This window comes from Meleagris gallopavo, chromosome 11, assembly GCF_905368555.1.
Source record: "Meleagris gallopavo chromosome 11, MGAL_WU_HG_1.1, whole genome shotgun sequence".
Lineage (NCBI taxonomy): Eukaryota > Metazoa > Chordata > Aves > Galliformes > Phasianidae > Meleagris > Meleagris gallopavo.
This window is the reverse complement of record NC_139414.1, coordinates 15240793-15266001: the sequence shown is the minus strand read 5'-3', so window position 1 is coordinate 15266001 and position 25209 is coordinate 15240793. Positions and strand designations below refer to the sequence as shown.

The following is a 25209-nucleotide window of genomic DNA, read 5'->3' as shown; positions in this document are numbered from 1 at the left end:
AAACTCTTTGTTGCAAGGCTTGAGTGGCTTTGATGCCCGTCCTGCAGCCTGGCTGTTTCCTGACCTCTTATCTGCTCCCTCCCCCCAGGGAAAGCGTTGATGCTCTCCAGGTCTCTGGGCTGAAGGGAAGTACACAGGCAGCACGGAGCCAGGCACCTTTATTAATGGCCCCGGCGGCCATTAATACGGCGGCCATCACACGTTGTTGGGGTTGTAGCACAGCATGTTCAGTGTGATGTTCTCATCCCAGTGCCGCAGCAGCAGGAACAAGTGCCGGGCCGCCCCTTTGAGGCAGCTCACATCCAGGCCCTCGGGCAGCTGCTGTGCCTGCAGCCATGCATCTGCCTTGGCTGCCACCAGCTCCCACTCATCGAAGAAGCTGGCACAGCGGTGCTCCAGCCACGCCAGAGCCACCGCCGTGGCCCAGCTGGCACTCTCCAGGTCCTCCAGCCCCACATCCTGCCAGCCTGCTTCCGATGGGGCGGCCGAATGGGGGGCGGTGTCAGACTCGGAGCCATGCCCGCTGTCTGCCTGCGCCCACACGGCTGCACTAGGCACCTCAGAGCAAGTGCTGTGGGACTGGGGTGAGCCAGGCTCCGGGGCTGCAACTGGCTCCTCGCCCTCGGTGCACGGCCCTACCCTGGGGCTGCTCTTGGCCACGGGGGATGTGGGGCTGAGGCTGGCACGGTGGGAGGCATAGGGTGAGGCACGGCGCAGGCGGTCTAGGGGGATCTGCACCACTTCAGAGAAGGTCTCGGTGAGCTGGAACAGCCCCCGTGCTTGCTGTAACTGCACCTGCAAGGGGGTGAGGAGACTGCGAGGAGAGCGAGCAGGGACCCAGACTGTCTGCGGTCCCAATACTTGGCACTGCAGGAGGGGACCTGGGCTGCAGGGGCTGCCCAGTGCTGTGGATGCAGCAGTGCTCCTCGGAGCCACTGGAGATGCATCCTCTGCAGCTGCAGCTGGTGATACCGAGCACAGCCTGGAAGGGTCCTTACCAGCGGGAGGTAGTCGTGGCTGGCGGCCGTGCCAGAGCTCTCGCTCTCGGGGCTGAGGCACTGTGGTCGCAGTGTTAGGCCGGGCCCCCTGCGCCGGGTCAGGCTGAACCTGCAAACAGTGAATGAACAGGGCAAGGTGCCACCTGTCCCTTAATGAGGGGCAGCGGGACCCCTGCACACTCCTGCAGAGATGGAGCTGGACCACTCACCCTCCCGTCCCACCCACACCTGCAGCACTCAAGAGGTGACACTGCCCAAGTCCTCCCACTGAGGTGCTTCATTCCCCCACCTCAGAACCCATGGAGGGCAGCCCCACCTGGAGCCAGCAATGCTCTCTGTGGATTTCCGGGAGGCCATGGAGGAGCTGGAGGGGCTGGTTGGAAGCCCTGCAATGGGAGAAGCAGGCAGTGCAGAGGGGTCACGGTGTGCACGGGGGTGGGTTCATCCCCAGGGCCGTGTCCATACCGTGAGACCCATTCTGCTTTTCCCAGCCAGAGGTGGCAGAGGAGGCACTGACCGGAGACCCAGGGACCTCATCCCTGTCTGCAGAACAGCAAAGCACTGAGGTCACTGAGGCCTGGGGACCTGCACAGCCCAGTCCTCATGACACATTGCTGCTGACCCCATGCCCAGCGCGGAGCAGAGATCAATTCCTCCTGCAGCCTCATTAACACCAACTTGGGCTGGGCACCTGCAGTTCGGGGGACACCCCGCTACGCCCAGGGTCATCAAAGTCCCTGAGGGCTTGGGGCGGGATGTAAGGGGTTGGGTCCATACCTGCACCAATGAGGGCCTCCCGCTCCTCTGTATCCCGTTGCCGGCGATGCTGGCTCCCCGCTATGCCTGTGCTGCGTGTGGCTGCAAGGCACCAATGCCAGCTTGGCACATGCCATGCTCAATTTCCCATCCCCATCCTGTCCCCCCAGCCCTACCTGTGCTCCACACCTGTGGGGCCGCAGGCAGCACCACCCGTGTGGCCCCATCCACAGGCACCACACGCGTATAGAGGGAAGGCACGTTGCAGGCTTTGCTGGTTTGCATGGCTTTCAGGCGGAAGCGGCGGGCGAAACCTGCACAGAGCGAGGTGTCAGCAAGCGGTGATGGCAATGGTGACCAGGACAGGGACCAGCACTCACCTTGCTCCAGCTCAGCTTCACGCTGTGCCGCCTTTTCGCTGTCCTGGATGACGGAGCGTGCTGCCAAGCCATGCAGTGGTTTCTCCCCTGCTGCGGCCGCCCGCCGTGAGGGCTCTCCACTGCTCACCCCGTCCCGTGGCTGCAGCAGGGCCTCCAGTGAGGCCGTCACCTCCCAGGACACAGGCTGGCCTGCGAGCAATCCGTGGATCACCACGTGGCAGCGTAGGGGCAGGCAGGGATCACCCTGGCCGGGCTCCTTCGCCTCGGGCACCACTGCACTGAAGAGGTAAGAGGGCTCCACCAGCATGTCCCAGTCCAGGTGGGTCGGTGACAGGAGGTTATCTGCGTGGCCCAGGATGCGGGGTCAGCGCGGTGACTCCATGTGACACTGGGATGACCGTTATTCCCAGGGCCAGCACTCACTTGACTCCCCAACGCTGCGCTGCAGCTGCGGTGTCCTGGGACCCAGCTGGTCCAGCTGCCCCTCCACAGACTGGTTCCTCTTCTGGGACACCTTTTCCAGGGCACGACAGAGCCGGCGTGCATCCAGCTCCCCGTGTGGTGAGGAGAAGCTGCGGCCAGCCAGGGCAGCTCGTGCCAGCACCTTCTGTCGCCGTGCCAGCTCCTCGCTGCTCAGTGACACCGGCACCTGTGGGGAGCTCACGGCGAGCCCGGGGCTCAGCGGCACGGAGTGCAGGTGGAGCTGTGCCAACACTCAACAGAGCCCCCGCAGTCCTATCTGGCGCCCTGCCCTGCTGCAGTGTGAGCTGGCACCCAAAATCCATCACCTCCCTCACAGCTGTGCTCATACAGTGCTTAATGCACATGGGAAGGAATGACAGCACCGAGACATGAGTTTGCAAACATCTGTCTAGGGCTGACGCGGAGACAGGAGGGATGCCCCATCCTCGGAGACACCCAAGGTCAGGCTGGATGGGGCTCTGAGCACCTGAAGGAGCTTAGGTGTTCCTGTTCAGTGCGGGGACCAGATGGTCTTTAAGGGGCCCTTCCAACTCAAACGGTTCTATGACTCTATGTGTTTTTGGTGATGTTTGCATTTGTGGGGGCCGAGCTCAGCTGCTCCAGACAGGTGGGTGCTGAAAACCCCACACTGGGACACGGCTGCAGCACCCACAGCCAGCAGCCGGAGCGCAGGGATGGTTTACACTGGGGAAATCAATTACGCTTGACATTTCAGCTGCAAAGGCCACCAGCTGTGTGTGCTATTGTGCAGCGGGTTACCTAATGCGTCGGGAGGGAGCAACAGGCGATGCTGGGCTGGGTGACAGCTGGCCTCACCTGGCCTCGGGGATACGGCACTGTGCTTAGCAGGGAGCAGCCTCCCCTGGCACAGCGACCAGGCTGGATCCAAACCCAGACACGAAGCAGCAGGGACAAATCCATTGCTAACAGAGCATCCTGCGGCTTTGGCAGAGGGCTGCGGCAGCCGGGCAGGAGCCAGACCACCCCCTCCCTGCCTTGGCAGGTTCACTGCCTGACGGCCGCATGGTTGTTTCCACTTCATTTCTGAAGCATCAGTGAGGACGTGAGATGGCTGAGGCTTTCCTTAGCCACACCGTTGCCTACTGGCCTAGGGGTACTGGCACCTGGGGGATACTGGCTCTTTGGTGCCCAGCTCTCTGGTTCCAACAAGACAAACCCATCTGAGGAGCTTGCTGGCAACACCCAGAGCTGACCCTGGCTAAATGCAGGCCATGGCCCTCCAGCTTCCAACCTGACATCCCCATATCCAGGCTCAGTGGTGTGACAAGGCCCCAGCCAGGTGGGGAGAAGCCCTGGTGCGTTCCTTACCTTGATGGCAGCAGGAGCTGAGGGCAGCGGGGCAGATTTGGTGGAGGACTCACAGAGGGACAGGCTCTTCTGGCCTTGCTGAGAGGTGGTGTCGGGGGCTGCAGAGCCGCTGTCAGGAGCCACATCACGGGAACTAGTGGACTCACTGCTGGTGGAGCTGCGGGACAGCAGCCCTTGGCTGCGTTCCGTGCTGACCGAGCAGTGCGTCAGGACGTACTGCTCCTGGATGTAGGAGGGCTGGTAAATACGCTTCCAGATGTCTCCCCCCGAAGTGAGGTCAGCACCTGCAGGGTGAGCACACAGCTGTCAGCTTACAGCCCCTGTGCCAGCTCTCAGCTCCTCTCCATGCCCATTCTACTCACTGCGCTCTGACTCCTCTGTGCCAATGGCTGAGATCTCCACGGAGGTATCTCTGGAGCTTCGGGACAGCCGTGTGCCCCCCGGGGTGGGCACCTCCTCCTGCAATGGGACAGCTGAGCCCCGGCGAGCTGCATCCCAGCCCTGCAGAGAGAGTGTCAGCCCCTGTGGCAGCACCGGAGGGGACCGCAAGTTGGTCATGAGGATCCACAATGGCAGTATTCTCCCGGCCTCACCGCTGGGCGCTGATCTCGGAACCGGGCGATGCTGTACAGGGTGCAGTAGCTGATGAGCCGGTCCCCAGGATAGAGCGCTGCGATCTCGGTGGGGGAGAGCAGAGCCTCGGTGCTGTCAGGCACGTACCAGTCGATGGTGATGTCGCTGACGGCCGGCTCCATCGCCTTCTTCAGGGCCTTGATGAGCTGGGGCAGGGACACGAGCTGGTGTCCAGCCCCACCTTAACCCACGTGCCCCCCACCCCACCGTTACCTTAGGCTGCAGCCTCTCAGCCAGGTCCAGGAACTCGGCGTGGCCGCGGCTCAGCTTAGCTATGGCTGTCAGCAGCCGCCTGCATGCCCGCGGGCCCATCCCAAAGCTAAAGCACCTGCAGGAGGGACCCATGCACTAAAACACCTCTGATTTCAGGGACAAGCCTCTGGATTCCATGCCTGACGTCATACCTGACGGTGCTGGCCTGCCTGCGCACCAGCTGCAGGATGCGGCCCATGTCACCCACTGCCGCCGCCGCGGTGAACAGGAAGAGCTGCCGGGGGTACCCATGGTGCAGGGGCTGTGCCAGCGCCCAACTCAGCGCTGCCAGGAGGTCAGGGCTGCCCGCGGCCACCCGCAGCTCACCCAGGTGGCAGCAGGCCCGCTGCAGCGTCTCCTGCCCGCCAGGACAGCCGGCTCGTGGGGACGGCACCAGGTGGCCATCCGCAGCAGGGTCGGGCGGGGAGGATGGAGGGGGACAGAGGGTCCCCCACAGCACTCACATTGCTGCAGAGGCGGCTTGAGGGGAAGAGCGGCTGCAGGTCGGTACCGAAGGTTGCCACGTTGAGCAGAGTTCTTGGGGGGAGGCTCTTCAGGGCCACCACCAGCGCTTCCTGGGGATGGGGACAGCCATCAGGACTCACAGCTCGGTGCGGGGCCCCTGTGCTCACCGCCCTGCCTCACCTTGAGCCTGTCGACATCAGGGTCGCTCACGGCTCCACTGCGATCTATGAGGAAGAGGACCTCACGGGTGACACTATGCAGGGCCCCTGGGGTGGCCTCCACCTCCGGGCAGAAGTTGAGCATCAGCACGGGGTTGTGGAAGATGTCCTTGTGGAAACGCTTCTGCACAAAAGCCACCTGCAAGGGGTGGGAGGCTTCCTCGCATCCCTTGGCCTCACAATCACCCATGCCAGGGCCTTCCTCACCACCTCCACCATCACCACCCTCTTCTTCCTCCCAGCCACAGCCATGCCTGCTCACCTGTCTCTCCCCACTGCCATCCCTCCTGGCTATCCGCACGTAGTCCCGGCGGCTCCGGATGTGTGCCTCATACTCGGGGTACGTCATGGTGCCTTCCTCCATCACCAGGTGGGGCTGGTGGGGCTCTGCAAAAGTGTTCACATTTGCCCCTTGCTTTGGGGGCAAGCCCACCCACCCCTGGACCCGCTGCACCTGCAGCCCTTACCACAGGGGTAGAGGATGATCTCCACATTCCTGTCATAGTGGTGACGTTCGGCCAGGGTGACACAGGTGGTGGTGGCAGAGCTGGCCCACGGGTCGGCATCGGCACGCAGCTCATGGGTTGGGCTCTCCAGGCCTGGAGGGGGCACAGACCCACTTGGATCTGGTCCCGAGGAAGCCACCAGCCAGCGCTGATGGGATTCGTGCTGATGGCAGCCAGCAGCACCCTGGCTGCCCGATGTGCCCCTGCAGCCTCCATCCATCACACCCCCTCTGAGGATGCAGGCTGCTGACTCAGAGCCCGGTGGCACTGCTCAAACAGTGGTAATGCCACATGCAGAGCAATTCTGAGAGCTCCCAGCCCTACCTGCCAGCAGGCACGGGCCCTTCACCAGCAGCTCAAAAGCAAACTCGTAAGGAAAGGGGTTGTACGGCTGTCCCCTGAAGACATCTATGCTCTCCACAGGTGCTGCGGGCGCAGGCTGGCTCCTTGCCCCAGGTCCCCCGAAACAGCTGGTGGGGCTGCAAGGGGAATGGGGTGAGGGCAGCTATCACACCTCCCCTGCACACACAGCATCTCCCCCCAACCCTAGGATGGCAGAGACTCAGAAAGCCGTGAAAATCACCATAGGGCCAACCTGTCGTCACACAAGCTTCCCGGCTCGCTCTCACACTCGGGGGCGGCGGTGACACGTGGCACAAGGACGGGGGGCAGGACGAGGCGCAGGGCCCCCCCCGGCAGCGTGGGCAGCTCCTGCACTGTGTTTAGGGTCACGGCCAGGCTCTCCGCCGGCCCCACTGAGCCTGTGATGATGACGAAGGTGGAACGCTCGGTGTCCTCATCCAGGACGAGGTGACCTGGGCGAGGGGAGGGACCACGTGGGCATCAGTAATTGAACTAATTACTCACCAAGGGGACAACAGAGGGGAGCACAAAGGGACGGGAAAGCTGGACAGATAGGAAGGGGATGGGGCTGAAATGGCAGAAAGCTGGGGAGTCATTAGGGAAAGCAGAAATAAGGAAGAGGAACATCCCTCCAGCTCTCCCAGAGCAGCAAGGGGATCTCGTCAGCCCCTCGTGCCCCCGTGCTTTGCCCCACGCACTCACCGCTGGCACAGCGGCGCGGCCGCCCTGGGCTGCTGCCGCACTGCAGGCAGCAATCCTGTGCCCGGTGCCGGCTCTGCACCTGGAAGGTGACCCGCCGGCTGCCCACCACTGCCTCAAAGCCAGCCATCAGCTCTGACTCCTCCAGCGGGTAAATGAAGACGCCTGCAGGTGGGAGAGAGCCCAGAGGCAGAGTCCAGTGTGGCAATGGGGTTGGAACGGGATACCCCAGCATGGTGTCTATAGGGTCCCTGCACCCCAATAATCGTCCTTACCTTCCACGGGCTCTTCACGTGGGTTGGTGTACAGGAGCTGGGCAGTGATGCTCAGCACGTACCCGTTGGCGCATGCCTTCACCCTGGAGCTCTTCAGGGGCAGAGCCTCCCAGGAGGAAAGCACGTACAGACCTGGCATGGTCCCTTGGTCCCTCGGCACGGCTGCGAGATGAGGCGCTGGGAGGCGGTCTGTAGAGAAGGGGCTCATGCACACCAACAGAGGGACAGACCTGAACCCAAATCTCTGCTCTGGAGCCAAACCTCAGCCCTTTAGAGCCACGAGAGCCCATGCGGCCAGAAGCAGAGGGCCACACATCCCTGTCTCCTGGCCACACAAAGCAGTGCGGCAGCTCCAGGGCCTCTGCAGCCCATCGCCTGTGCTGGTGGGGAGAGGAGCATCTGCCACTCCTATCTCCATCCACCCACAGAGGTTACCAGGGTAATTTGCTTGGGGAAAAAAAAAAGATGCACAAGAAGCCCACGGCGTAACTAGGGCACAACACAGTGCGGTGTTTGCTGGGGGTTTAATAATTAACAACAAGGTCAGTGCTGCACTGATGAGAGGCACAGAGGGGAGGGGGCAGCAGAGGGATGCACGCATATGGCTATCCCTAACCCTATAACTGACCCTAACCCTATTCTAACCCTAAGACTAATCCTAACTCTAACCTTAAGCCTGACCACATCCTAACGCTAAACTTAACCCTAACCCCAACACAAACCCTTACTGTAGCCCTAACCCTAACAGTAACCCCATTCGAACCCCAACATGGGAAGAGGGGAGCACCCACTATGGATCAGCAGTGGGAGCAGCACTCAGACAGGGACAGCCCCAGCCCCACTGCCTGGAGCCATCAGGGATGGGGTCACCCCAAAGCCCTCCCATCAGTTCCCAAGGCTCAGCGCTCAGCAACGTGCCTGCTATTTGCCTTGCCACACAGCCTTGTTTACTGGGGCTGCCAGCAGAAGCTGTTCCAGCTGCTTTTTATCACTTCTCTTTGCATTTACACTCGCAGGGTAAACAGGGCCCATCTGGCCCGATGTGCTGCTCTAAGCCCCGAGGTGATGAATAAAAGCAGAGCTGCTCCTCACCCTGACCTCAGCCCCTGGAGCAGTAAATGGTGCCCAGTGCAGAATCACTACCAGGACCCCTCCCCACCTCCAGCACTTTGCAGCCCCCTCCTCACCCTCGTTGCTATGAGCAGCTGTAAAGTTGTCGGAACTGCACCTGGGAGAGCTCAGTCTGGGCATGGGAAATGGCAGCCCCACAGAGATGATGCCCCATCACAGCCCCAAACCGAGCACACTGCGGGGTCCCCACTGCAGCTGGCTCAGCTCAGAGCTCCCTCCAGCTCTGCCTCACACTCCCTCCCACCAAACCCGTAGAAAACCACAGCCCCATGCCAGGGAACTTCCCCTCAGTGCAACCCCAAAAATAAAAGCATCCCAACCCCACGGATCTCCCAGCATGGGAACAATCCTAGCAAGCAGCTCTAACAAAGGGTCCCACCGGTGGCAAGCAGGCATTTATGGTACAGCCCAAGCACTGATGCCCTGAGGCAGTTCCCAGCAGTGCAGGTCCCGCTGGGGCGGTGATCTCAGCACTTGCACGGCCCCCACTGCCTCACCTCACAATCACACAAACCTTGGGCATCCCAAACCCCACATCGTGCCCCGGGCCTTACCTGGAGGACGATGACACAGGGATTGGGGGCTCAGCACCCCAAGAGCCGCACCAAGCTTCTGACCGGAGCGATTCCCTCTGCTCTGGTCGGGGTCTGCGCTCACCGACGCCACCGCCCCTCCCGCTGCAGGCTGCCGCTCTGGCACCGGCTCCTCACCGCCGCTCCATCCCCGTGCCAGCGGCACAAGCTCCAAGCCCTGCCTCGTTAAAGGGACACGGCCCCTGCTACGGCAGCCCCAGGGCGGAGGTCAGGCTGCGGTGAGGCCGAGCATCCGCCCCAAACCCACCCACCGTGGGACCCACAGCAGCCCGGCGTACGGGGAAAGCCCTGAAGAAGAGCAGGAGAAAGCAGGGGGTCGGGGGGAGCCGAGCCTTCGGGCGAAGCGCGTGGCTGGGGAGGGGGCAGGCGGGCAGGGAACGGCGGCACAGCTGGAACGGCTCCGCTGGGAGGGAGATCCCGGCGAGCCCGACCCGGGAATCCCTCAGCCTGAGCAGGGCCGGGCAAAAACCCAGCAGATGTAGGGCTAATCTAGGCAGCTCCCTCCCCGCGCTATAGATAGGGCCGCGCTGCCGCTGCACTTTTTATAGAGCACGCACGGGGGAGGCACCGCCACCGTCCTGCCGCGCTCCGCCAAACCCGCACCGAGCGCCGAGCGGAGCCGAGCGGTCCGCAGACACTGCGGGACCTCAGCCCGGAGCCGGGCGCCGCCTGCGCGGCTCGGCGGAGATGCGGCGCCGCCTCCCGACCGGGCGCAGCCATCCGCTCACAGCTCTGCGCAGTCACCGCTTCCCTCCGGCAGCGCTGCGGCCGCACGGCAACCGTGCCGCAAGGCCGGGAGCGGAGCTGCCCTAACGCAGCGCGGGGCGACGGGCGCGGCGCGGCTCCGCGACGCACGGGCGGCGCGGGGCGCGGCGGCGCGGTGCTGCCCCCTAGCGGGCAGTCCGGCAGGACGAGGAAGGCGCGGGGGCGGGCGCTGCCGGGAAGCGCGGCCCCGTCGGAACGAGGCGAGCCCGGGCTTGTGGCGGCGCGAGGTGGAGGAAGAGGAAGCGGAGTCGCGAGGATCGCTCCGCTCGTTCTCTTCTCTCGCCATGGGGAGGCCCAGGAAGGAGTCGACCGGCCCCTCGTCCCCGCAGCCCGCGACCTCCAAAGCGCCGCCCGCCGCGCCGCCGCCGTCCGCCACGGGCCGGGCGGCACGAAGCGCTCCGACCGCGGGGCGGGTCCGAGAGGCGAAGGGCGGCGGGGATCGGCCTCGACCGGCGGCGTCATCCCGCGGTGCTCGGGGCGACGGCGGGGAGCGGCGCGCGGCCGCCGTCGGGAGCCAGAAGAAGGCGGTGGGAACCAAAGCGGCGCCCAGCCCAGCCGAGGGCAGCGCCGGCCCGCGCCTGTCTGAAGGCACCAAAGGAGCTCCAGCCCTGGACAGCGCCAAGGCCGACGCCAAGGCCGACCCCAAGGCCAAGGCCGGCCCGTCCGGGGCCTCGCCGCGCTGTCCGCCCGTCCTGCAAAGCCACGACATCCCCTGGGTGGAGGAGCAGACGCGCGGCCAACGCGCCAACCCCCAGTGGTACGCGTGGCGGAAGAACCGCATCACGGCCTCGCTGGCCCCGCGCATCGCCAACAGCAGGTTTGCCAACGGGAAGACAGACGAGGTGCCTCAGTCCTACCTGAAGGCGGTGCTGAGCACCAGCCCCTCTGTGCAAACGCCGGCCATGTCGTGGGGTGTCCGCAACGAGAAGGAGGCCGTGCGGGCCTACGAGCGGCTCAAGTCGCAGGAGATGGGCCGGCCCGTGCAGGTGGACGAGTGTGGGCTGTTCATCCACAAGGAGAAGACGTGGATCGCCGCCAGCCCTGACGGCATCGTCACTGAGGCCGACACGGGGAAGCGGTTGGGGCTGCTGGAGGTGAAGTGTCCCTACAAGCACCGCAACAGGACGGTGCGGGAGGCCTGCAAGGACAGGGACTTCTGCCTGGAGCTGAACGGGGATTCCTACGCGCTGAAGCGGGATCATGCCTACTTCACCCAGGTGCAGTGCCAGCTGGCGGCCACCGGCTTGCAGCACGCAGACTTCGTGGTGCACACCAACAAGGAGACGGCCATGGCACCCGTGGAGTTCGATGCCAAGTTCTGGGGGGAGACGGTGCCCAAGCTGGAAAAGTTCTACACCGAGGCGGTCGTTCCCCACCTGGAGCAGCAGGCCGGCAGCTCAGTCTGGGCCAAGGAGGAGTAGAGCCCACTTGTTGCTCTCCTGGATGCTCACTTGGCTTTGGGTTGGCCACGCAAACCCTGCTAGCAAACCCCTACTGTAGAAGCTGCACCTGAATTTTCTGCTGTTCCTGTTCCATTCATGGCTTCTGCCCCGATCAGGATGAAAGAAGTCACACCAGCAGGGCCCTGCAAGGAATGATTTTGTTCTGCCCGATGAGGGAGAAATATCCTGGAGCCAGCCCAGCACTCAGCCTGCTGCCACCCCATGCTCCTTGCTGCCCTTCAGTCCGAACTCTTGGCACTGTGTGATAGAAGCCAGCACGTCACATCCATCTGCACTGGAACTCTGTGGGAAAAACTGGATCCTTCAACACCGAAACACTTGGCAGGACTAAACTTCAATTCCACTTGAGTGGAAACCAATCAGGACAGATTTATCTGAACCCAAGAGCAAAACACAACTTTGGAGCTAAACCAGGATGTGCTTTAGCAGCTGCAGGAGGGTGCAGAGACAGCCCTTCTCCCAAGCCCTCCCACCATGCTCAGGAACAGGACCAGAGCAGCACAGGGCAAATGCTGCCCGCCCAGGAGGTGAGGCTCCAGGTTCCTGCAACACACTGCAATGCAGCAGGGAGGTGGGCATCATCCCTTTGCTGCGTGATTCACTGTCAAATAAAACATCTGTTGAACCACTCCTCGGCTGTTGTGTGCGCAGCATGGGGGGTATCTGGATGGGGGGTTTGCACGTAGAGATGCTCAGCAGCTCGGCCAGCTCCCACCTGGGAAGAAAGGGAGAAATAGGCCGAAGCCACCACCGTTATGGCAAAAGTACTTTATTATGTACATACAACTCCAGCCACACTCCACAGGGCAAGGACCAGAATTTGCTATTTTACATATCAATACAAAGTAACTATAAAAAACATAAAGCACTTTTGGGGCCCAGGCTTTCCACAGGAGAGGCACAGGGATGAGCCTGGGGATTGCTGGGTGGTGGGGGACTGCCCCCCACTTCCCCCAGCTGTGGTCCCATAGTAACCAGATGTGCAAGTAGGAGAGAACCCAGCTAAGAGAACTAGTGATGGGATGGGTGAGGTGGGGTTGACCCACGCCCTGCTCCAGCAGCAGTGTGCCAGGGCCGGGCCAGGTGGCACCAGGACAGCAGCAGGGTTTACGTTCCCCACCCAGAAAGTGCAGAAGGCACCAGGCCAGGCTCTTTGGAGGGGCTGTGAAGTGGGATTTGGACAGTCAGTGCACGTGGAGCCCCAGAGCGCACACACCGCTCACAATCAAGGGCAATGGGGAAAAGCCTTCCACTTTGAACTGAAAGGTAGGTCCTGTACCTCCAGAGCAGCAGTTGCATAGGAGAAAGGGCTTAGGGTCCTTTCCTGACATCAAACTTCACTCTACATTTCAAGGGAAAAAATAATAATAATACAAAAAACAGCCAACAAAACAATTTCTCCGCTGGAGGGCACACTCAGAAACAAAGCCCTCCCAGCACCCAGCTCTGTCCGAGCTCAGGTCTCAGCATCACAGATGCTCCACCTGCAGGCAGGAGATGGCTGCAGGGTTCAAGGATCAATTGTTTGAAACAAGGAACACAGAAAACCAACCAGAATGCTTCCCACTGCTTGTCACACATCCTACTCACTCAGGGTAGCTGGGTTTCCTACCACCAACCTCACATCTTTTTCAGACAAGAGACTTTAGTGCAACCGGAGTATCTGAACCAAGAGGACTCAAAGAACAATTTTTCTAACAATCTACCACAGGATGCCCTTGCTGCACGCTGTTCTTCCCCCAGTAGGACTACCCTGAGGTCTCAGGCACAGCAGCTGAAACCAGGAGCACCACATGACAGGGACAGGGCCTCCCCCGTGCAGCCTAATGGGAGATGGACGCCTGATGCCCAACACAGAGCAGCCTGGTCTGCTCCAGGGGTGGGCAGGGCCAATATTCATTCCTTCCTCTCATCCTAGAGAGCAGCACACTACACAGAGGAAGCTTGCCTGGGCTGTATCTACATCCTGGAAGATAACTTGGGTCACTGGGGCTTTGCCATTGCAGCCCACCTGAAGGTCTCAGGAAAGGACAACGGTGAGGACAAAGGAGGATGGGAGTCACATCTTGAAATAAGTGTAAGCTTCCACCACATCACATGGAAACTATTTGGACTAGGTTCTCCTCAGGTGGCCTGGGGGGAAGGCACTGAGCCAGGTTTGTGCAAGGACAGAGATGTTTCAGAGTGACCCAACGCACAGCTCTTCTCCCCTAACACCTCTAAGGTAACCGAGCTCCGTGGTCAACACGACACCCAGGGAGGATGCATGGCAGCTTCCAGGAGACAAGGAGCAAGGGGGACAGCCCAGCACCACAGCCCAGCCCTTCCCCTGCCGTTACTGCATTGATTGTCTAGCCAGACTGGGCTACAGCCTGAGGTGTAAAGAGGGCCCCCCCAGACCCCTGCTCAGTCACAGAAGCGTTTGCGGGGCACCGTCCGCGCTCTGTTGGAGCGGCGAATCTCCTGCTTGGCATCACGACACCGCTGGCAGATGAAAATCTCAGGCACGTTGGATTTGCGGATCTTGGCACAAGAGAGGTGGATCCAGGTAGCACACTCATTGCATTCAATCATGGGCCTCCCTGCGAAGGGCTTCAGGCAGAAGCAGGTGATCAGATCCCAGGCGTCATCGTCTGGTCAGGGAGAGATGGACATGGGTCAGAAATTGCCCCGCAGCTGTGGTCTGTCCCCTGCCACGGGGCGCAGCACCACCTCTGAAGCCACAGCCGGTCCCACTGGGAGAGCCCCCCCCCACTCACCTTCTGCTTTGGTGTTAGGAGCTGCTGCAAATTCATCCACTGGAGTTGCAAGAGGGAAAAGAGAAAAAGTAAAGATCAGATCAGCAAGGCCCCCTTACAACTCCCTCCCTGACACCTTTCCAGACTGCACTGTGCACTCAGTACAGAGGAAAATGTCTAAAGGATGGGTCACCTCCTGGGCCTCTGCCCTCCACTTCTCCCGAGCCCCTCATGGGGAGAAGCCAGGACCATGTGCAAGTACAGGTGGCCCTGGCCAAGGGAGGGTCGGTGTTTGGCACCAATCATAGCATGGCTCCGTTCTTTCAGACACTCACCACTGAGCTGAGAGCTCCCTCTGCTTGCATCTTCCCCTTCGCTTTGGTCCAACGTACTACAAGAGCCGGGGCTTTTCCTCCCTCCAGAGCACTGCTCCTGCTCCTTTAGCTGCGGATCATCTCCTGCCAGCTTCCCTGTTCCCTGTGCTCCGTGCACCCAGTCCTTCTCATCCTTCATCAGCTCCTCCAGGAGGGCATGAGGCTGTGGCTCCCCGGCCAGGTTGAGGGGGGGCTCCAAGAACTCCTCTTTCCCAGGTGGCACCCGTCCCTCCACTGCAGCCAGCTCTGTTCCCCGCTCCTGCTCTAGCCCAAAGCTTTTCCCAGCACTCAGCTTCTCCACCTCCTGTTCCAAGATGAGTTTCTTCACCGGTGGCTTCTTCCGCTTCATCTGCTGGGGCCGGACATCATAGAAGCCGGTGGGGAAGGCAGGGCAGCCCAGAAGCAGGTTGCTATCCGTAGCCCCCCTGGCCACGTTCCGGCTGCTCCTGTCATCTGCCAGGAGATGGATATCAGAGGAGTGAGAGGAGGCCCAGCTATCGCTGTCCTGCGTGCTCCCCGTGCTGTTCTGGGGGCTCATGCTGCCGCCATGGCTCCAGGGCTCATTCTGCAAGAGGGGAAAACACAGCAATGGTGTGAGATGGCAGCAGGGATGCTAGGGGAACCGCAGGGACAGCGTGAGACCACAGCACGGACATCAAGTAAGTCTCCAGGGAATGCAAACAGAAGGAGCCTTTGGAGAGGGGCTCACCTCATCAGGGTAGGGGATGTATCCGGCGTAGGCCAACACGAAGGTACAGAACTGGTTGAAATCCTCCACGGTTCTCTGCCGCTTCTGTAAGGGCTGCAATAAACGGCACGTGTGGGTCAGACCCTGCCCACACAGTGGGTCCCAACGCTGGCAGACGGTCAGACGGATGGGGTCCCCGAGCAGCCGCCCCACCCCTCTCCCGGCCGTGTGACACAAGCAGCGCAGTCCCTTCGCCCCCCACCGCGCGGCACACCCAGCAGCGCAGGAACCGTGAGTCAGTGCCGGGGGAGCCCCGGGATCCCGAGGGCGGGCAGGGGCCCGGGGAACAAAGTCTGGGAGACGGCGCTCCGGGAGAAGGGCCCCCACCCCTCCTTTACGGTACGCGGCTGGGAGCGGCGCGGGGGAACGGGAGCGGGGACGGCACCCACCGCACCCCCCCAACCCCAACCCCAACCCCCCGCACCGCCCCGGCCCGGCCGGTCCCCGCCGACACCTGATCGCTCCCAAGATGGCGCCCGCGCTCCCGGGCTGCCCCCGGCCCCCCCAGCCCTCCTCCCCTCGCGGGGCTCCGCTCCCCCCGCACGGGAGGCGCACGCACAGCTGCGGGACACGGGCACGCGTGGGTGGTGGGTTGGGGGGGGTGGCGATCTTCCCACCCCCGCGGACACCGCAGCCAACAGCCCCCCATCCCAGCACGGCACCGCCGCGCAACCGAACCCACTCCCCCAGCACAGAGCCCTCCCAACCCCCACCTCCCTCCAGGGCCTCGCGTACACACACACACACACACACAGCCCCCCCCACCTCCCAACTCATAAAGACCCCAAATACACACACAGAGTCACCCCCAACTCACACAGAGCTCCCATGCACACACAGCCCCCCCCGAAGTCCCCCCCCAACACTCACACAGAACCTCGATACACACACAGAGCCCGAGCCCCCCCCAGAGACCCCTCCCTCCCACACACATACACACACGCACAGCCCCCTCCCCCAGGGCCCCGCACACACACTCGCACTCACACACAGCCTCCCCCCGCCCCCCCCCCCCCGGCCACGCCGGAGCCGCGCACACGCACACGCTCCCCCCGCCCCAAGAACTGCCGCTCAGCCGCCCCCCGCCCCAACCACTCTCACCCCGCACACAGCCCCCCCCCTCCCGCAACCAGGACCCCTTTCCCCCCCTCCCCCCCCAGACCCCGCTCACCTCCTCGCCCCCCGGGGAGCCAGGGCTGGGCACGGGGCTGCTCCCCGCCGATCGCGGCCCTCCGTCCCCACCGGTGCTCATCGCCGCCCGGCCCTACCAGCAGCAGCGGTGCGGTGCGTTCGGTCCGTCGGTGTCCGCCGCCGGTCGGAGCGCGGCCGCCAGCACCGCCCCGGCCGCAGGGGCGGGCCCACCTGGTGGCGGGGAGGGCGGCGGGGCGGTGCCTGGTGCGGGCCGGGCCCCCACCACCGCCCCCGGGACCCCCCCACCGGCCCAGACCCATCCCCGAGCCCGCGGCGCCCCAAGCGTGGTGCTTGGTGACCCCCCCCCACCTCCACATAACCCCTCACAGACACGAGAGCAGCGCGCCCGTAGCGTTCCGTTTTATTTACACCGCAGGCTCCTCCGTGCCCGCGGGCACCCCGAGGGCCCCCCCGGGGGTACAGAGCCCCAGGGGCGGGTAGGGGGAAAGGCAAAGCGCGCCCCAACCCCCGCGCGTCCAGGGGGTGGGGGGAGGTGGGGGCACTTGTAGCAGCAAAAGGCCTCGCTTTGTGCTGGGGGGGCAGGGAGAGGAACACCACTGATGGGGAAGGGGGGTGAGCAGAGAAAGAGCAGGGCTGCCCCCTGACCCCCCCTCCAGCGTGGGGCACAGCTGTGGGGGGGCACGCTGCTTTCCCTCGACCCAGCACGGAGCAGCACCTGCAGCCCCACACAGCACAGGCTGAGGGCACAGAGAGCAGCGCAGCCGGGGGCCACCGCGGCCCCCCCCGGCCCTATAGAAATCCCTCTTTGCGGAACTGCTCCTTCAGGATGTCCCTGTACTGGTCGAAGCCGCCCTCGATGCGGGTGACGGTGGCATTCTCGCAGACCCACAGCTCGTGGCACACCAGGCGGATGAAGCACTCGTCGTGGGACACCAGGATGATGCCGCCCTGCCAACGCGCCACGATGGAGAAGGGATTGAGCACAGCTGGCATTAGGGGGGCTCTGGCTGAGACACCTCAGCTGGAGGCTGCAGGGAGCTTTAGGAAAACGAAGGGGATGTCGCCTTACCCGGAACTTATTCAGCGCTTTTGCCAGCGCCTCGATGGTCTCCATGTCCAGGTGGTTGGTCGGCTCATCCAGGATGTAGAAGTTGGGACTGGAAGAGAGGGTGGCACTGGGAGTGGTACGTTGGGAGCATGGGACGCACCCCACGAGCTCAAAGCAGCAGCAGAGAGCCACTGCTTCCTTCCACCCTGTCTCCACAAAGGCCCGAAAGTGAGGCTGCCCACCTTCCTCATGGTGAAGCAAGCTCTACAGCTGCAGCCATACATAAACTAAGGGCATCTAGGAGCGAATTACCAGGACATGGTCATCTGGGCAAAGGCCACCCGGCTCTTCTGGCCCCCGGACAGGCTGGCCACAGGGCGCACAGCCAGCTCCCCTGACACACCGTAGCTCCCCAGCTGGTGCCGGTACTCCTCCTCCGTCTTCCCTGCAGAGCACAGCACAACGTGGCTATAGCACATGGACACCCAGTGCCTTGGGATGGGGCGGCTGCATGGAGGCAGTGCCCAAGAGGAAGTTTTGAGGGGGAAAACCTGACTGGAACATTGAGGGCAGGAACTGAGGAGAGGGCCCAGATCTCTCCACATCTCCAAAACCTACCTGGGAACTTCCTGGCCAGCAACTCTACAGCACTGATGTTCAAGTCCAGCTGATCCACGTGGTGCTGGCTGAAATAGCCAATTTTTAGGTTTCTGCACAATGAGAAGAAATGGGGAAGTGGCACCTGGCCCTGTAACCACAGCGCTCCCAGCCCCATCTGCAGGAAGGGGCACAAGAGTGGGTGAGCAGCCACCACTCCTCCCACCCCAGCCCTTCCTACCAGGTACCTGTGAGCATGTCTGATCCCTCTGACTGGTGCCAGCTCCCCCATTAAGATCTTTAGCATGGTCGACTTGCCAGCTCCATTTTCCCCAACCTAGAGAAGCAGCAGCAGCATTAGAGAGCACAAAACCCACAGAGCTACCTCGGGGATGGGGCAGTGCTTAGGGAATTTCAGCTCTCTTGGATGATCACACAGCACTGCTGGAACATGTTCCCCAATCCCTGATCTTAAGGACTAGACGGCCCAGCCCCCCACTTGCAAGCACAAAGCTTGAGGACAAGGACCCCTGACATCGAAGTTGGCCTTGCTCTGAGCAGGGACTTGGAGAGGAGAGCCCAGAGGTCACTGTCACTCTGCAATCCCACGTACCACGCAGATGCGGGACTCCAGGTCAGCAGAGACAGACAGGGAACGGAATATGTAGTGACTCGGGTCGTAGCAGAAGTCTACTTCATCCAGCTGCAGGATAGGAGGGGAGAACTTCTCAAAGCCATCGGGGAACCTGGGAAGGCAGGAGGAGGTGAGAGACGGCCAGGAACTTCAGAACTCTGCTCAGAAGGGAAGCCGGGTCCCATCCAAGCAAGGGCTCAGGCGACACTTACTTCATCATCACCTCAGACTCCTTGTCCACGGGTTTCAGCTCTGGCCTGCAAACAGGAAAGCCACAGTGTAACTAAGGCGCCTTGCTCTGAACCCCACACCAGAAGCCCACATACAGACTTCAGCTCTGCAGAGCCTCATCCTGGCCAAAGCCTCCGGACCGGAGACACAGCACCCAAAGCCCAAACCATCCCTGCAGGCAGTGTCCTCCAGATTCGCCTGGGAACATTTTTTTTCTTCCCATCAGCACTGCCCCCTCCCCACCTCTGCAGAGCAGCAGGACGGGCACTCACAGCTTCTCCAGCAGCTTGAGCTTGCTCTGCACTTGGGATGCCCGGTTCGCGTTGTAGCGAAAGCGGTCAATGAAAACCTACAAATGACAAAACCCCATTCAGCCACAGCCACCCCAGCGCCGCTAAGCCTTCTGCAACAACAGAGCCACAGCCACAGATCACTGCAGGACTAAGCAGCAATGAATACGGGAAGCTTGGGATGCTCGCTAGGAGCGAGGAGAAAGGGGCAAGGCTGGGAGAAGTGTTCCAGCCCTACTGGTTTCTCCCAGTACCTGGATATGCTCACGGTACTGCTGCTGCGCCTCGTACTCCCGCTGCTGGTTCTTCAGCCGCTCCTCCTTGGTCTTCATGAAGTTCTCAAAGTCCCCACGGTACGTGTCCAGGCGCTGAGAGTGCAGGTGGATGATGTCCGTGGCCACCGTGTTCAGGAAGTTCCTGTCGTGGGACACCACGAGGATGGTCGACTGCCAGGTCTGGAGGAGACAGCGAGAGGGAGACCTGAGGGAGCCCGAGTGCCACCACCCAGCAAGGCAGGACACCAGCCTGGAGGATGTCCCCGTTCCCCGATGCACGTCCAGCACACCTCTGCCCTGTTCCCACCCCTACCTGCAGGTAGTTCTCGAGCCACAGGATGGCCCTCACGTCCAGCATGTTTGTCGGCTCTGAGGGAAGAGAAAAAAGGCACCGAGATCAGATCAGGAGGGACTGGAATGGCTGGATGATGCTTTTTTACACGGGAAAGACCAGTGACCAGCCCAAGTAGCTGCCCAAGCATGTGTCCCGGGTGAGGATGGCTCCACGCCACTGCTGGGGAGCGCTGACAGCCCTGTCACCCAAGCTATTTTGAGCAGGCAGCTAAAGGCCACACTGCCTTCCCAACCCAGCAAGGGCATGGGCAGGCCCAGCAGCAGGGTTAGAGGGACCTGTGGTATCGACTTACCGTCCAGCAGGAGGAGGTCTGGCCTAGGGAAACCAAGACATTGGCATCAGAAGCAAAAAGAGCACAGGGTGAAGGCAGAGCATGTTTCACCACACAGAGCTGCAATGCCTCAAAAGCTCCCCACCCTGACAGTCTGAGAAGACCCCCACGCAGTTCCCCAGCCCCCTGCAGCACGTATAGCAAGGAAGATGAACCAATAGAATGAAAGCCTAGACACCAACCTGGCAAATAGGGCTCTGGCTAAGGCCAGTCTCATTCTCCAGCCTCCAGAAAACTCTCTGAGAAGAGCGGAGATTGCAGAGAAGGGTTACAATTTAATCAGAGTAACTCAAGTCCATTCAAATTTTGATGCCCAGAGCCTGGAGACTTACTTGGTTGTCTGTTGCTGCATCTTTGCGTTAAAGCCCAGCCCAGCGAGAATGACAGACGCCCTGGAAAAAAGCAGAGAGAACTGGAACACGGATACACCATCTGTCTGCAGAGCTCAGTCTGAGCTCCCGGACCCATGGTCACCACAGGCACTCTGCTACGTAGCTTAAGGCCACCGTGGTGCAGAAAAACTTCCCTGCAGGACCAAGGGCAGCATTTGGCTGCAAAACACAGCCCAGGAAGACACAGCATCCACATGCAGTCCCAGGAGACTGATAAGAAGCTTTCAGCTCACTATCACCAGTATTCCAGAGCTACTCCCTAGACAGCAGGAATCTGGGGAGGTCTGAGTGGAGAAGCACTAACAATGCCATTTGGGAGGAAAAAAAGCAACAACAAAACCTCCAGCTTCTGGGGAAGCTCAACTATCTCTAACACAGAAGAACTATGACAGAAGTAGAGAACAGAAGCAGGGAGAGCCCCCGTCCCCACACGCAGGATTGCAGGGCCACAGCATCGCCCTTCTGTGCTCCAAACCACATCTGGCCATGCCAGCAGACAGCAGTACCACAGGGCTGTCTCACCTCGCCGGGGCCTTGTCTGCCTCGATCTCCTCCAGCTTGGTGTAGATCTCCGATAGCCTGGCGCCTTCCGTCCCTTCTCCCCTGGAGCAGAGCAGAGCAGAGACAAGAAGAGGTCAGGATCTGAGCACTGAGGGAGGAGGCTGATCACCCCAAGCAGGACTAAGGCAAGCAAGACCTCATGGATAAAAGGCTGCAGAAGGGCTGAAACCCAGCGATGAGCATCTCACCTGCCAGCATTCACTTTGGCCGTCAGCTCCTTTTCCTCCCTCAGCAGGCTTTCACGAGCGGTGTCACACTCCAGCACGCTCTGCAGGGCTGGCGTCTCATCACCTGCCACCTCCTGCTCCACGTGGAGGATGCTGATGTGTGAGGGAATGCGCAGGCTCCGACTGGCAATCATCTTCAACAGTGTGGTCTTCCCCAGTCCATTCCTGCCCACCAGCCCGTAGCGCCGTCCAAACGCCAGGTTCAGGTCTGCTCCTGCCAGCAGGACCCTAGAGGAGGGAACACGCAGGTACCCGCTCAGACTGCCCACAGAGAGACAGGCAACCAGCAGCCACCTGCCCCCAGCACCTTTCAGGCTGTGCTGAGGTGGTGGCCACACGGCCTCCTAATCTTTGCTGTCATTCCGCACCACTCTCAAATGTGGACCTCACTGTGGTCTGAAGCCCGAGCCAGGGTCCGTCCCACCTCCCCACCTGTACTCACCGCTCACCAAAGGAGACATCGAAGTTCTCGATGCGTACGTCGTATGACTTGTTCTTGCCCGATGACTCCATGCGGGTCTCCTTCTTGCTGGCAGCTTGGCTGGCAGTCGCCTCCTCGAGGACTCTGCAGTAGGCAGAATGCAGAGAAGGGGCTCGATGGGAAAGCTCTGTATGCTCACATCCCAGCCAGAGCAGCCTGCGGGTGCTGTACTCACGGAGGGCCAGATGACTTCACAGAATCCCGCTCCATCCTCTTGTCTTGCTTGGCTTTCAGCTTGGCCTCTGCCTTCTCCAGTTTCTTGGCATTCACCATCTGGGGCAAAAGGAAGTGTGAGAGCACATCTTCAGCAAAAGCCCCAAAAACCCAACTCCAAGAGAAAAGAGGTCTGTCAGTCCCTCGTGCCTGGAAGGAATGGAAGGCAGAAGGGAGCTAGGACTGGGGATCTGGGACAGACTCAAGGAAGCTAACAGACTCAAGGAAGCTAACAGGGCCAGTACAGCACTTTAGGAATGCAGTCCTAAACCAACAGCTTGTATGCAACGGGCCGACTTCTGCAAGCAGAGTTTGGCTGACCCCAACCCGTACGGCTCTTCCCCATGACCCATTTCTCTGGTTTCAGGGACCTGAGTCAGCCAAGGCACTTCAAAAACACCAACGTGCCTGGGGGTTGGACTAGATGATCTCCAGAGTTCATTTCCAACCCCTGTGATTCCGCGATCCTGAGCTATCCCAGCACCTCCTTCACTCACTGTACACCTACCCCAGCCAGCACCACTAAGCGTTTCCCCTCCCCTGTTAAACTTTAGCCAGTTTGGAATTAACTCAGATTGTGCAGTGGATCAATCGTGGCAAAGCCAAAAAACATTTAATTAAACCCAGAGGCAAGAAGCAGCCCAGTGTTTTAACCTAGCCTCTGATCTTGGCCAAGCTCTCAGCTCACTCCTGCATCAAGTCACATACCTGTGGCTGACCGAGAGCACTCCCAGGTATTTCTAGGCAGCTCTCAGCCACAGGAGCACACTACAGTCCTGCATGCTAGGCTGAGAGCATCTTGTTACTGCGGCTGTAGCCCATTACCTACAGACACATTGAGTCACTCTGTAAGCAATACAGAGCTCCTCAAATCTCTCAGCAGGACGTGTCCTCCAAGACCTGGGAGGCCTCCCAAGGCCTCCTCTGAATCTTTCCCAATTTCTCTGAAGATTATCTTTGAGTTGCAGACACGAGAGCCAGACAGTGAGCTTGGGAGCAGCAGTGCCAGTGCCAACAGCACTGTCGCCAGCTCGCCCTGAAGGCTCCCATTCACACGCACGGATATCGCATTAGATCTCAGCCTCCACACGAGGAGCTCCACGTGTACCTCAGTAAAGGGAAAGAGAGCACCACAACAGGTCCTGCCCACCGCACACAGCTGCCGCTGCCCTGGCTTTGTATCTGCACAACTGTCTCCATAGTTAAGCCTGGGGGCACCCAATGCAGAGCACAACCTGCCCACATCTAACCGCTGTACGGGGCTCAGCTCTCACTGAGCAGGACGAGAAGCACTCCTGTACATTGTAACCACTCAATCAAAGCTGTAATGTAGAAGCCAAAGTCCTTCCTGAATTTAGAGACACTGCACTCTGAGCGTTACTGCTTGACTGACCGTGCTTTGAAACTCCTTAAGATAAAGGAAAATAGAGCTCATCAAGCTAACGACCTGTTAGCTCCCTCTAAACCTTTCCACAATCAAGGCCAAGAGCTTCACCAATGATGCAAAGGCACGGCTCCTGTACCCCCATGCTTCGCTGCTACCTTTGGTCCTGGCCAACCCCAGCAGGTGAGGGGACCAAAGCGGGCCACAGAGCTGCAGCCCCACGCAAGGCTTATCCCAGCTGCCCACCCACAGGCTGCAGCCCCTGCTTACCGACGTCTGTCCTCTCTTCAGCAGCAGCCCTGGCAGCAGGTCCGTGCTGGCATCTGTGAGGGGATGGGGGGTGAGTGGTGGGGTCCCCTCTCCTGGGGGACGGAGGGGGATCAAAGGATGGGGGAAATGAAAGATGGGAGATACGGACGACTGAAGGACAGAAGGACTGAAAAACGATGGGGGACCGAAGGACAGGAGAACCAAAAGACGAAGGGACTGAAGGAGAGCTTCCACACATCCCAGCAGTTCAGCCCCAGGACAAGACAGAGGGGTGCGGGGTTCGGGATGCAGGGCCGGGGCTGAGCTGCCCCATCGAGCCGCCCGAGCCCCGCGGAGGAGCCTCGGCCCGCCGCCACCCCCCGGCCGCCGCTCACCGTATCCGTCGGTGATCTGGGAGAGCTGGATAGGGGCGTCCAGCAGCACCTGGCTGCAGCGCTGCGCCCGGGCTTCGTCCCTGCGGGAGAGAGGAGGGTCGGGAGCCCCGGAGCCGCGGCCGGGCGGGGCGGGGGGCGGCCGGGCGCTGCTTACAGCTGGAGGCAGTTGAAGAGGCGCTGGCACACCTCGCGGATGGCCCGCTCGTCCTTGCCGTCCCGCGACACCTCCTGCAGCAGTTCGCCCACCGCCTCCACCAACTCGTCCACCGACTCGAAGTCCGCGCCGCTGCTGTGCAGGATCCCTGCGGGCACGCGGCGCTATGCCTATCGCGACACTATGCCTATCGCGACACAACCCACGGGCGGCCCCCCTCCCCCGAGCGGCTCTGTTCGCGACTCCTCCGAGGCTGGACGGCGCTCACCCGTCACGTAAGCGAACACCTCGCCGTCCAGCTCCGGGAACTCGCTGCGGAGGATGTCGGAACACGACGCCATGGCGCGGCCGGAGCGGGGCCCGGCCCCAGTGCTGCCGCACGGAGCCCGGCCCCGCGGCACAGGCGGAAGGAGCGGCGGCGGCAGCGGCGCGCGGGGGCTGCCGGGAGAGCGGCGCCATGATCGCGGGGGGTGCTGGGAAACGGAGTCCTAGGAGCGCGCGTGCGCAGTGCGGGGCACGGGGGCGCGCTGCCACGTGGGGCGCTGGGCACAGAGCGCCGGTGGAGCGGCGATGGGGGTTTTGCAGCGCAGCCGCTGGTATTTGATTTTTGTTGTTGTTTTCGTTTTTACAGACGTGCTCCAGCAGCAGGCTCACAGAAGAGGAGGAGCTGCCCTCCTCGCTGCGTCCGTACTTAGGCACCCCAAGTACAGCACTTCCCCACAGCTGCCAAAAAGCACAGGGGAAAAGCAAAACCTAGGATTCTTCCAGCTGCTAATACATGCAGGCAGCTGGATGTGCACTGATCAGGCAGTAAGAAGTGCAGGTTCAGCCCCACAGTAGCTTTGAGGAAGCTAGGAGCCTCCCAGCATATACCAGGCAGCTGTGGAAACCACAGCTGGAACTGAGCACCAGCACAGTTGGAAATAAGCCCTTGGCAAGCTAGGAATACAAGCACTCCTCCTTCATTTCACTTACCTACCCCTACAGCAGCCCAGAGCTGGGCAAGCAACAACAGCACAGCCCCAGAGCACAGCCCAGCTCTTGTACCACCACTCCTCCCACAGAGCAGCA

At 61.4% G+C, this 25209-nt stretch overlaps 3 protein-coding genes across 10 annotated transcripts; all 3 read right to left on the bottom strand.

Annotated features, from left to right (window-relative positions):
* Positions 1 to 142: 142 nt before the first annotated feature.
* VWA5B2 (von Willebrand factor A domain containing 5B2) lies at positions 143 to 11933 on the bottom strand. Of its 7 annotated transcripts, none has more exons than XM_085233456.1 (23): positions 9685 to 11933; positions 9043 to 9238; positions 7358 to 7546; positions 7086 to 7247; positions 6604 to 6835; positions 6345 to 6499; positions 5982 to 6140; positions 5777 to 5901; positions 5477 to 5653; positions 5296 to 5406; positions 4984 to 5189; positions 4793 to 4907; positions 4540 to 4725; positions 4309 to 4447; positions 3947 to 4230; positions 2558 to 2783; positions 2135 to 2476; positions 1931 to 2068; positions 1776 to 1856; positions 1464 to 1541; positions 1315 to 1384; positions 999 to 1107; positions 143 to 795 (listed from the first exon to the last, which is right to left on the bottom strand). In XM_085233456.1, exons 1-23 carry the CDS (start codon positions 10306 to 10308, stop codon positions 196 to 198), a joined length of 4704 nt encoding a protein of 1567 aa, XP_085089582.1. In that variant the 5' UTR covers positions 10309 to 11933; the 3' UTR covers positions 143 to 195. The 7 variants fall into 7 exon arrangements, with proteins under 7 accessions (XP_085089582.1, XP_085089587.1, XP_085089585.1 ...); XM_085233461.1 differs by having other exon boundaries at positions 4984 to 5066; XM_085233459.1 differs by having other exon boundaries at positions 5982 to 6113.
* Positions 11934 to 12062: 129 nt separating this feature from the next.
* On the bottom strand, positions 12063 to 16551 carry LOC104912701 (PHD finger protein 13-like). 2 transcript variants are annotated; one of them, XM_085233488.1, is made up of 5 exons: positions 16341 to 16551; positions 15131 to 15223; positions 14383 to 14986; positions 14069 to 14107; positions 12063 to 13942 (listed from the first exon to the last, which is right to left on the bottom strand). In XM_085233488.1, the coding sequence occupies exons 1-5, from the start codon at positions 16419 to 16421 to the stop codon at positions 13716 to 13718; spliced, it is 1044 nt and encodes a 347-aa protein (XP_085089614.1). In that variant the 5' UTR covers positions 16422 to 16551; the 3' UTR covers positions 12063 to 13715. The 2 variants fall into 2 exon arrangements, with proteins under 2 accessions (XP_085089614.1, XP_085089613.1); XM_085233487.1 differs by lacking the exon at positions 16341 to 16551 and adding an exon at positions 15624 to 15833.
* A 154-nt stretch (positions 16552 to 16705) lies between these two features.
* Positions 16706 to 24581, bottom strand: ABCF3 (ATP binding cassette subfamily F member 3). The gene is made up of 21 exons (XM_085233477.1): positions 24407 to 24581; positions 24139 to 24286; positions 23985 to 24064; positions 23611 to 23663; positions 21919 to 22016; positions 21705 to 21827; positions 21224 to 21490; positions 20997 to 21077; positions 20415 to 20474; positions 20265 to 20321; positions 20044 to 20066; positions 19710 to 19765; positions 19376 to 19576; positions 19104 to 19180; positions 18813 to 18857; positions 18580 to 18712; positions 18215 to 18303; positions 17988 to 18079; positions 17682 to 17814; positions 17391 to 17478; positions 16706 to 17269 (listed from the first exon to the last, which is right to left on the bottom strand). The coding sequence occupies exons 1-21, from the start codon at positions 24477 to 24479 to the stop codon at positions 17111 to 17113; spliced, it is 2136 nt and encodes a 711-aa protein (XP_085089603.1). The 5' UTR covers positions 24480 to 24581; the 3' UTR covers positions 16706 to 17110.
* Between the last annotated feature and the right edge of the window lie 628 nt (positions 24582 to 25209).

Excerpts from the sequence above, each read along its gene's own strand:
- VWA5B2 (XM_085233456.1), bottom strand. The coding sequence starts at position 10,308 with ATGACGCCGCCGGTCGAGGCCGATCCCCGCCGCCCTTCGCCTCTCGGA. Across the intron at positions 4,908-4,983 it reads AGGCAGGCCAGCACCGTCAG|GTGCTTTAGCTTTGGGATGG; the intron begins GTATGACGTCAG and ends TCCCTCCTGCAG. Across the intron at positions 2,784-3,946 it reads CAGCTCCTGCTGCCATCAAG|GTGCCGGTGTCACTGAGCAG; the intron begins GTAAGGAACGCA and ends AGCTCCCCACAG.
- LOC104912701 (XM_085233487.1), bottom strand. The coding sequence starts at position 15,818 with ATGGGGGGCTGTTGGCTGCGGTGTCCGCGGGGGTGGGAAGATCGCCAC. Across the intron at positions 15,224-15,623 it reads GCCATCTTGGGAGCGATCAG|CCCTTACAGAAGCGGCAGAG; the intron begins GTGTCGGCGGGG and ends CGTTTATTGCAG. Across the intron at positions 14,987-15,130 it reads ACATCCCCTACCCTGATGAG|AATGAGCCCTGGAGCCATGG; the intron begins GTGAGCCCCTCT and ends CCCCTCTTGCAG.
- ABCF3 (XM_085233477.1), bottom strand. The coding sequence starts at position 24,479 with ATGGCGTCGTGTTCCGACATCCTCCGCAGCGAGTTCCCGGAGCTGGAC. Across the intron at positions 24,065-24,138 it reads CTCTTCAACTGCCTCCAGCT|GGACGAAGCCCGGGCGCAGC; the intron begins GTAAGCAGCGCC and ends TCTCTCCCGCAG. Across the intron at positions 18,858-19,103 it reads CTCAAGCTGCTGGAGAAGCT|GCCAGAGCTGAAACCCGTGG; the intron begins GTGAGTGCCCGT and ends TCCTGTTTGCAG.